At 59.9% G+C, this 10296-nt stretch overlaps 1 protein-coding gene across 6 annotated transcripts in view; it reads right to left on the reverse strand.

The window, feature by feature from the left end:
• Positions 1 to 5779, reverse strand: part of TCERG1 (transcription elongation regulator 1) — a 28759-nt gene extending 22980 nt beyond the window's left edge. For 4 of the 6 annotated variants that reach the window (XM_065029363.1, XM_065029362.1, XM_065029361.1 and 1 more), the window contains exons 1-4: positions 5622 to 5778; positions 4507 to 4732; positions 2026 to 2178; positions 1586 to 1823 (exon numbers count right to left, since the gene is read on the reverse strand). In XM_065029363.1, coding sequence (XP_064885435.1) covers positions 1586 to 1823; positions 2026 to 2178; positions 4507 to 4732; positions 5622 to 5704 — 700 coding nt within the window. In that variant the 5' untranslated portion in view covers positions 5705 to 5778. Of the gene's footprint in view, positions 1 to 1585; positions 1824 to 2025; positions 2179 to 4506; positions 4733 to 5621 lie in introns of all 6 variants that reach the window. The other 2 variants (XM_065029360.1, XM_065029365.1) reach the window with 1 other exon arrangement.
• Between the last annotated feature and the right edge of the window lie 4517 nt (positions 5780 to 10296).

Genomic DNA, 10296 nt, shown 5'->3' on the forward strand with positions numbered 1-10296 from the left:
GTGATTTGTTGTAAGACCTGAGGCAAATCAGTACCAGACAAGAACGAAGCTCAGCCAGAAGTCCCAGGGTTTTTACAGGCCAAGTCTGGGAGTTATACAAGTCTTTTAAATGACAGAATTTTATCACCTAGGCACAGACAGTAACAGTTCTTAAAGCAAAGACAAAGTTCAGCGGGTAGAACAGGCAGAAGTGGAACAGACTCTCAGCGTCCGATATCAGGAAATTCTGCTCGGAGAAGGTGCACACAGCGCTGCCGCAACGGCAGGGCCGGTTCTCTGAGCCGGCATTAGCCAGACGCCCGGGTTCACCTCCTGCCCGCTTCTTGCCACCCACCAGAGTGCTTCAATTACACCATGCTTCAACAAAGTAGCTGAACGCAGTATTAAGTTACCTTCCAAATTAAATAAAAGTCCTAAAATGCTTTGAGCAGTACAAAGTATTTGTTGCTTTAGGGATCTGTCCTCCCTCCAGAGTTAACGGAACACATCATCTGGGGCTGCGTAGATCTGACTCCCTTTCATACACAGAGCTGTAACGTTTGGGTTAAATGGTGAGTTAAGCATGACTTGCCTCACCCGTTACAGGAAGCACACTAAATAATTACAGGGATGCACTAGACACTAGAGCTGGAGCTGCAGCAGTTCAGCAGCTGCTCCTGCTCTGCACGCTCCCTGAGCCGGTGCAGCCACTGATCCCCCCTGCGGAACCCGAGCCGCGGGGCCGCGGCAGCACCGGATCCCGCGGCGCTGGCCACGCTGACCCCCGTGCTGACAGACCCGGGGCACGGCAGCTGCGCCTCCAGATGCTCTGCACGTGAGGCACTTTGTGAGCACGTGTATGCCCAAGCACAGGATAAATCAGCCTGTTTGTGTCGTGTGCAGCTACTCGGTATAAATGTACGCTGCGTGCACACTGGCTAAGCTCAGTCCTCTTTCCTCTGGAGGTTCCCTCAGTTGGAAAAGCCTTGAAAGCAAAGGCTCAGCCCACATAAATAGCAGTGATCTTCAGACTATTATTCCAAGGTCTGAGGCAACTATAATGGCTCTAATTACTTTCTTTTTCCTCTTTCCTGCAGCTCTAGCAAATGAGCCTTAAATCAGGAGAATAACACTAATAAAAGTAACGCACCAGCAGAAGTTCTGTCCCTCACCCAGGCAATTCTGTGCTGCCCAGCAGCAGCACACCGAGATCCAGCCCCTGCAGCAACAGAGACCACTTTGGAAACAAAGAGGAAATGCTACAACTCTAACTCCTACCTCAAATTAACTTTGCTTCTGACATACCTTTAAAAACAATTTCGCTTTACTTAAAGGGAAAGGGAGGGATGAATAATAGCTTTGAGATTATGTGATAACAGCAGAAGAAAAATCTACAAAGACCTAAAGACAAAGGCTGCATCCCGATTCAGTGCTGCTCTGACAGAGTAACTTTCAGACTGGTGGGGGAATGTTTGCGTGATCTTCTGGATTAAACACTGTACTCTAGACTCCTACTCCACTTCCTGTGCAAACAGCCTCCTCCTGGATTCCACGTTCCCGGTGCGGTACCTCCCCGGCAGCGCCCCCGAGCCGCGCCGGTACTCACTGGAGATGGTCTGCGAGCCCGAGGTGGCGGTGGTGGTGGTGGAGGTGGAGGAGGCCGGCGTGCTGGACGAGGTGGACGGCGAGGCTGCAGCCGCGGGGCTGCTGGTGGTGGGTGTGGAGGCACCCACGGCCTGTGCCTGCGCCGCCAGCATCGGCGTCAGCTCCGACTGCTGGATCACCTTCACCCCGTCCGGCTTGCTCCATGCCGACTCGCGTGTCCGCGCGTTATAGAAATACACCTACAATTTAAGAGTGTCACATCAAACAACTGCTTATGTGCAGGAGAAGCATTTACAAACGGTCCGGTTCCTTCTGTTGTAAAAATAACTAATGAGAGGACAGACAGGAGCATAGGATTTTACCACAGCACAAGACTGTACGTGACAATGCTCCCCAGGGCAGCAAACACCCGTCACCTCGTTGCTCTGGTCACCAGCTCACCTTCCCATCCGGAGTTTTGTTTTCCACCCAGATCTCCTCAGCTGGGGGCATCGCCGGTGTTCCCGGGGCGGTGACGGGCGGCATCCCTGGAGGGAACATCATACCCGGAGGCGGTGGCATGCTGCCCATGGGAGGAGGCATGAACGGTGGTCTCTAGAGGTGTAACGACAAGAACGACCGTAGTAAGCAGAGCTTTCCCTTCTCAGAGCACCAGACAGCACAACGAGACCAAGGTTAATTCTCCCAGTCCCAAGAGCTTCTTTAACAATCTGATGCCACCAGCCCAGAGGCAGCACCTCCTGACAAGCCACCAGCTCCGGCAGAGCAGCTGCAGCAAGAGCTTCACATCCGAGATGCCAACATAAACGTCAACATCCGAAAAAGGGGCACGAAAAGAAGTGGGGTGAGAGAAAACTGCTCTCCTGAAAAGGAGAAAATATCCCAACGTGAGAGAGAATGGAAGAGCTGCTCCTGAAGAACTGCCCCTCGGACCTCCCAGCTGCGGACCAGGCACACCAGTTACACAGCGGCCCTGCCGGTGGAGAAACACGCACATTAAAAGCAATTACAAGTAAGCTTCCAATTCATCAGCATAGCAGAGCAGCAGATTTCATACAATCCACTATACCTCGCGATTTCCCATTAACTAAAATTCTAACTGGTGCGAATTTAAGAAAAAACTAATATAACCATCAAATGACATTTTCATGATTACATCATCATAAGAAATCCAGCACTGCCCCATGCAGCACTGTCACCTGAAAGCCTGAACGCCTGCTTCCTAATTCAAGGTACATGAAGTTATTTTATTCCACCTGCCTATTTGGACTGTCCTGAAATTTCCTGTGCGTAACAAGTATAGTGAGCATCTCTCTCTAAAAATGAGACGACAGAATCCACTGAGTTCTTTAACTTAATTCTGCATACACCTACAGCTGACCCAATTATCTCCATCACTCCAGTTTGAGCTGAGTTTGTGAGTGAAAAGCCTCCCCTCCGCAAAGGCAAGGCCAGACCAGCTCCGCGGTGCACCCCGCCAGCCCCGCGGCCCGCACGGGCAGGACCGGGCCCCGCGAGCTGGGACCGCGCAGCACTCCCGGGTCACAGGAACCGGGACTCGGGTCCTGAGCTGCCCCCGCTCCAGAGCGGCGGTCGCCCGGCCGCCTCGGGCACGTGCCGCGTCCTCGCTCCCTGGCTGCCTCTGCTTGCCTTCAGAAATCTCCCCAGGACCAACACTTCTGCTGTAAGAGAAATACTTTAAACTGCTTTTAAAATTCATGTACCAACTCTGATTTCTGTTAAATACTCTTACAAAGGAAGCCAAGAGCACACGGACAGAACTCAAACAAAGCACCAGGAAATGGCCCACGGCAGCACACTCTGTCCATCGTACCCACAGCCCCACATTTTAAGATACACTTCACAGCACTGATGTTTTCACTTGTCTATGACAAACAGCAGATTTAAACCACAGTTTACAAACCACACAAACGACTCAGCTCCTCACAGGCCCGCTGCTGTCCCACAGAGCAGCCACAGCGACAGCACTGCGCTCCCACAGCGCTGTTAAACAACACATTTCTTACTCACAAACGTGTCGTACCTTTCCAACTCTCTGAACCTCTGAAAAGTAGGCAGAAGAACTTAAGCTTACATCACCATGAAATAAAATACAGACTGAAATCTACCGTACCTGAGCCCAAGAGGCTCGCGCTACTCCTGGAAGTGCTAGGAATGCTCTTCAGTTTTAAAAATAACAAAACACAACAATAAATGCAAGATAAAGAGCATTGTCCCTCTGTCAAGAGTAAACCGATGTCAGCATAAGGGCCACCTGCAGGTGCGCCAGTCAAACACCCTCAAGATATTTTTACAGGGTGATTGTGTTGACAACTCCTGGGGCTCTACTAAGGACACATCCTCCTGAACGGGGTGCTGGAACCACACACACCTCCTCCCTGATGACACACCCACTTCCCAAAGTTGCTGCCTGCCCACCCAGCCCGCCCCGGTGACCATAATAACCACCCGCGGCAGGTGTGGCTCACGCTGGACCGCGCGGGACACGGCTGCAGCTCCCCGGCAGACCGCGCGCCGGCAGAGCTCAGACCAGCCCAGGGGGTATGTGTCCCTCCCGCGCCTGCTGCAAGGTGCTCAGAAACCCAGCACAGCCCCATCCTGCACTCTGCACGGCCACAGGGCACCCACACCACGCCGGGCTCCAGTAACGACTCTGCTGGCGAGCACACCCAACTGCATAACCAAGCCAGGCAGAACTGCCTCCAGGAGCAAAAGAGGTTGTGTTTACCCACCACAGGTACGCATTAGTTTTACAACACCCTACAGAAGCTGTATGTTTCCTCCATGCCCTGCTATTTTTTCATCCACGTGAATGTCTCTCATTATTTCCACGTGTGAAAACAAACGAGAGAAACCTCTAAAACCCAACTCAACAAACCAAGAGAACCTCCTGTTCCTTACCTGTAAGTGTGGAGGTCCCATTGGCGGAGGGATCCCCCCCGGAGGTGGCATCGGAGGCATGTTCGGATCAAACGGAGGGCGTCCGAAGGGGGGGCGAGGTGGCGGAGGGGGACCCCGCATCATGCCGAAAGGCGGAGGCGGTCGCATGAGAGGTGGCGGGCCCCTCATGACGGCGTTGGGCGGGGGAGCTGGGCCGCGAAACCTCAGTGCTTGCTGCTGAGCCATCCTGCGGATGAGGCCAAAGGGAAACCAAGCTCATTTTCATCTGCTGCTCAGCTGCAGGAAATCAAATTCTCACAATAAACAGGGAAAAAACCCTAACAGAAATCAAAAGGGTGTGGGAAAGAAATCAACACTGAATAAAGTAAATGTGCAACTACTTCAAGTTTCTTCCCCTTTGGAATCCAACGTTATTAGTGTCAGTTTTCACTCCCGGGAACGAACAACCCGGAGCCGAGAGGAGGGCAGCCGGGGGTGCGGACCCGCGTCACGCTGCCTCCCGGCCGGCCCGGGGCTCCGCTACCCCGGACACGAGTGCGGGTCCGGAGTACGCACACCTCCCGCGTTTCCGATCCAGCCGCCGCCCGCCGCGCTCAGCGCTGCGCCGCCCGGGCTGCGCGGGCAGCCGCGCCAAGGCGCAGGACACAGCGCTCCGCGCTGGACCGGCGCACGCCGCCCCGCCGCGCTCCGAACCCCGAGCCGCGCTCCGAACCCCGAGCCGCGCTCCGAACCCCGAGCCGCGCTCCGAACCCCGAGCCGCGCTCCGAACCCCGAGCCGCGCTCCGAACCCCGAGCCGCGCACGCCCGCGGAGCTGCGGCCGCCCGAGGGAGAGGGGGGACGAGAGTGGAACGGCCGCCCCGCTCAGCGCCCGGGCCGGGGCAGCGGCAGCCCGGCCCCGGGACCCGGCCCAGCGCCGCCGCGCGCGGGGACAGAAAATGGAGGCGGCGAGAGCAGCTCCAGCCAGGCCGCCCGCCCCGCCCCGCCCGCCGGCCCGGCCCCGGCCCCGGCCCGACCCGGCCCAGCCCCGGCCTGCTCCCCCGCCGGGCGCAGGCCGGGCCCGCGGGCAGCGCTGCGGGAAGGCCGCCCCGGGCCAGGTCGCGGCCGCCGTCGGTACCTGAGCTCGCTGCCGTACCGCTCCGCCGCCGCCTCCCCCTCGCCGCCGCCGGCCCCCGCGCCGCCGCCGCCCCGCTCCGCCATCTCCGCCTCGCAGCGCCGCCGAGCGCAGCCGCTGCCGCCCCGGCCAGGCCCCGCCGCGACCCATTGGCCGCCCCACACGCCCGTCAGCGCACGCGGGGCCGGGCGCGCCCTGCAATTGGCCGACGCGCCCGCCGACTTTGAATGAGGGAAGCCAGACGCGCCGGGATTGGCTGCGCGCGGGCGTCCCGCGCCGCTTGCGACTTGGGTCACGTGAGGCGTAACCCGCAGAGAGAACCGGAAGTGACCTCGCGTAGGACGGAACAGGCCGTAGGAAAAAAAAAAAAGAAAGGATGGGAGTTACACCCAATCAGCGGCGGAACCGCGTGCGCCAATGCACCAATCACAGCCCGCGCTTGGGGCGCGCTCCCGACCACACAACCCAAATCAGAAGCGTCCCGGTACGTCACCGGGACGGAGTTCGAGCAGCAGCCAATGGCGAAGCACGAGCGTGGGGCAACGCCCCAGTACCTGTCACCAGCCAATGAGCGAGCGCGGAAGAGGGTGCGGACGGCCAATGGGGAGCTGGTGCGGTGCCTGCCCCGCGGCCGCAGGGGGGCGCTGTGTGCGAGGCCGCTGCAGAGCGCGCGAGCTCGGCGGTGGCGCTGACGTCACGAGCCGCGAGCGGCCCGCGAGCCCCGGCCGCTGGAGCGCACGTGCCGCAGCGCGACCCCGCGCGGCACCGGGACAGCGGGACAGACAGCGGGACAGTGGGACAGACAGCGGGACAGACATTGGGACAGACAGCGGGACAGACAGCGGGACAGTGGGACAGACAGCGGGACAGACAACGGGACAGACAGCGGGACAGACATTGGGACAGACAGCGGGACAGACATTGGGACAGACAGCGGGACAGACAACGGGACAGTGGGACAGACATTGGGACAGACAACGGGACAGACAACGGGATAGTGGGACAGACAACGGGACAGCGGGACAACGGGACAGGGGGACAGCGGGACAACGGGACAGGGGGACAGCGGGACAGACAACGGGACAGCGGGACAACGGGACAGCGGGACAGCGCCGCTCCCGCCCCGCAGCTCCGCCGGAGAAGAGCCGGCTTCTCTGAAACAATAAAAGTCACCGGGACCGCCGGGGCCGCTCGCGGTGGCGCTGTGTGAAACAGCCGCTGACGGGGCTTATCTGGCTGCTTTATTCACGTTTTGTTTGATGTCGCTGGTGCTGTGAGGATTTGTGACAGCTGGGTGGGTGACCGCGGCCCCCCAGGTGCCAGCGCGTCCCGCCCCGTCCCAGCCCGTCCCGCCCCGTCCCCAGCCCCTCCGGCCCCGAACCCGGGGGGCAGCAGCAGGGGGACCAGGAATCGTCCCCGCTGGCCGGGCCCCTCCGAGGAGCCGCGGGAAGGGGCTGGGAGAACCGCCGGCTCGGCCCCGCGGGGACGGGACGTGGAGCCGGGAGCCCCGGCCCGCATGCCCCGCCCCGCACCGCGAGGATCAGCTCGTTCTGGAGGCAGGGGGCTAAAACGGGTTTGGACGTGGCAGTCCAGCTGCGCCCGCACAGCGGGGCTGCGTGTCCGCCACCCGCGCCTGTCGTGCCCTTCTCGTCTGCCCGGCTCGGGGTTGCCTCAGCAGTTTACCGGTGGTGGGCGGGCAGGAGCAGCCGAGGGCCCGTTCCGTGCTCGGGACAGCCGGCCCGGTGCCGGGCACAGCCCCCGTACCCTCCGCTGTGTTTTCCCAAAACAGTTCAGCCAGCAATTCTCGGACTGCGGCTCTTGCAAGGGCGATTAATTGTCAGCTGCAAAATGCGAGTGATTTTGACAAATTTGGTGGCAGGTTGTGGCTTTTGGAAATAGTACAATTTATTGCGCGTAATACATGCTTCCCCCAGATTTCCTCAACAATCTGAATTCTAGTAATGCAATGTGCTGGTTGCAGGGACACCGTCACTAACCAGCAGAGTGGGCTCCAGGAGTGCAGGTAGGAGAGGGGACAGAGGAGCCGCAGCCCCCGGACGTGCTCAGGGGACACCGGGGCTGCTGCGGCCCAGGACCCGCCAGCACCGGCTGGTTCCAGTCCCCCCGGGCTGAGGGCACCGCTGGCCTCGCTCCCGGGGCACGGGGCTGGATCCCTCCAGGGAAACCTGAACCAGCTGCACGGATCCGTGGCTGCGGTGGTGCCAACAGAACGCCTGTTGGGCCAGCTGGGTACCCAGTTTTGGGGTCCCCCCACCCATCGGCGGGCGCCCCGTGCCGGGTGGTGGCTCGAAGCCGCTGGCTCCAGTGTGCCGCGCCACGGGGCAGAGCTGCTGCTGCGGGAAGAGCGCTCTCCGTGCAGCACTGCAAACTGCAAACCTTTCAAATGTTTAGATCTTCACAGCTTTTCGAGGCACATTTCTTGTGACGCAGCTGTTGTTGCACACAGGAAGGACGTTTGAAATGCTGTGGTTTGGATTCACTCTCAAATCTGCCCAAGCTCCTGAGTTCCCTGGGTCCAAAGCGAGCGGCCTTTTTCCTCCCCTCGGCAGCTGTGTGACGCGCCGCCTGTCAGCACCCTCCTCCGGTTTCCAGGGTAGTGCCCCAGCCCTGGACACGCAGGCTCCCCCGCGCACACCCCTGCCCGGCGCCCCGTCCGTGCGCTGCCACCAGCCCTTCTCGTGCCGGCTCACGGACACCGACATCTTGTCATCCTTCCTTATTGTTTTCCAGATTTCAGGTTGCAGTGTGATTCTGAATTCACATCTTTGCCCTGGGCTGTCTGCAGGGCCTCTCGGCGGCCGCGGCGCCAGCATCTGCCGGGGAGACCCGCCGGTCCCGCACCGCAGAGCGGGACGAGCGCCGCGTGGGCACGCGCTGCGGGGCGGGCAGACACGCGCGGCCGGGCCGCGGTTCTGGCGCGGTCCAGTCCTCACCGCGCTGCCAGGACAGCCTTTCCTTCTGCCGGGGCACTGTTTTATGCACAACAGCAGTGACTGAAACGGTGATTGGCTTCACTCTGGCTAATTGCGCGTCACAGTGGAGCGATGTGTAGAGCAGTCCTCTGACTGCTAGGCTGTTCAGCTAAGGGCACCGAAACGAATTTATGGTTGTGCTTTTCAGCAAGGTTTAAATAATTATTGGTTTGGGAAACTATACTCTGGAAATGCAGAGAAAGGAGCGTTCTGAAGGAAGCCCAGGGAGCTGCTGATGAGGAGTCCGGTCTCACGGCATGCACGCTGCGGCCGTGGTGCCTGCCATGCCGCACTGCAGCACAGTGCATTGAACTGTACTGCACCGCAGCACACCGCAGCACACCGCATTGCAACACAGCACACCGCATTGCACTGCAGCACACCGCATTGCACCGCAGCACACCGCATTGCAACACAGCACACCGCATTACACCACAGCACACCGCATTGCACCGCAGCACACCGCATTGCAACACAGCACAACGCATTACACCGCAGCACACTGCATTGCAACACAGCACACCGCATTGCAACACAGCACACCGCATTGCACCGCAGCACACCGCATTGCACCGCAGCACACCGCATTGCAACACAGCACACCGCATTGCAACACAGCACACCACATTGCACCGCAGCACACCGCATTGCACCGCAGCACACCGCATTGCACCGCAGCACACCACATTGCACCGCAGCACACCGCATTGCAACACAGCACACCGCATTACACCACAGCACACCGCATTGCACCGCAGCACACCGCATTGCAACACAGCACAACGCATTACACCGCAGCACACTGCATTGCAACACAGCACACCGCATTGCACCGCAGCACACCGCATTGCAACACAGCACACTGCATTACACCACAGCACACTGCATTGCAACACAGCACACCGCATTGCACCGCAGCACACCGCATTGCACCGCAGCACACCGCATTGCAACACAGCACACCGCATTGCGCCGCAGCACACCACACTGCAGCACACTGCAGCACATCGCACTGCACTGCACTGCATTGCACCGCACAGCAGCACATTGCTGCACGCCACATCGCACTGCAGCACATGGCTCACCACCCGCCCCTCTGTTTCTGCAGCCCCGAAAGGGGATGATGTCATTTAAACCTTTGATAACCCTGCGGTGGGGCTCAGGGGCAGATGTGGGGGCTGAACCGCGTGCTAGCCGCCCCCTGCCCCACTGCAGCCCCTGCCCATTGCGCCCCATCGTCTGTGAGCACCGCAGGTGTGTGTGTCCCTGCCTGGCGCCGGGGGCAGAGGAGGGAGCGGGGTCCGTGGGGGGTGCCCGAAGTCACCCAGAGTGGGGGGTTTCACTCACACGCAGCTCGTTGGAGGTTATAGATCAAGCACAACCACCAGAGCGGAGCCCAGCCTTTCTGCTTGCTCTGGGCACCACTGTCACCTGCCACGGCTCCTTCGCCAGAGGGACCGTGCCTGGCCAGGCCGCCCCACGGGACCTTCCGGGAGCGCTAGAGGCCCGTGACCACATCAGCCCCGCCGCGGGCCGGGAGCAGGACACGGCAAGGACGGCACACTTGGCCCCTCTCCCGAATTCCTGCAGACGTCCGGGGAAACTTCCTCTGCCTCCAGCCCAGCACAGAGCTGACGCTAATAGAAAAAGACCATTAAAAAGCTCTGTGATATTCTGTTCTCCTG

The sequence above is a fragment of the Columba livia genome, chromosome 14 (assembly GCF_036013475.1).
Source record: "Columba livia isolate bColLiv1 breed racing homer chromosome 14, bColLiv1.pat.W.v2, whole genome shotgun sequence".
NCBI lineage: Eukaryota > Metazoa > Chordata > Aves > Columbiformes > Columbidae > Columba > Columba livia.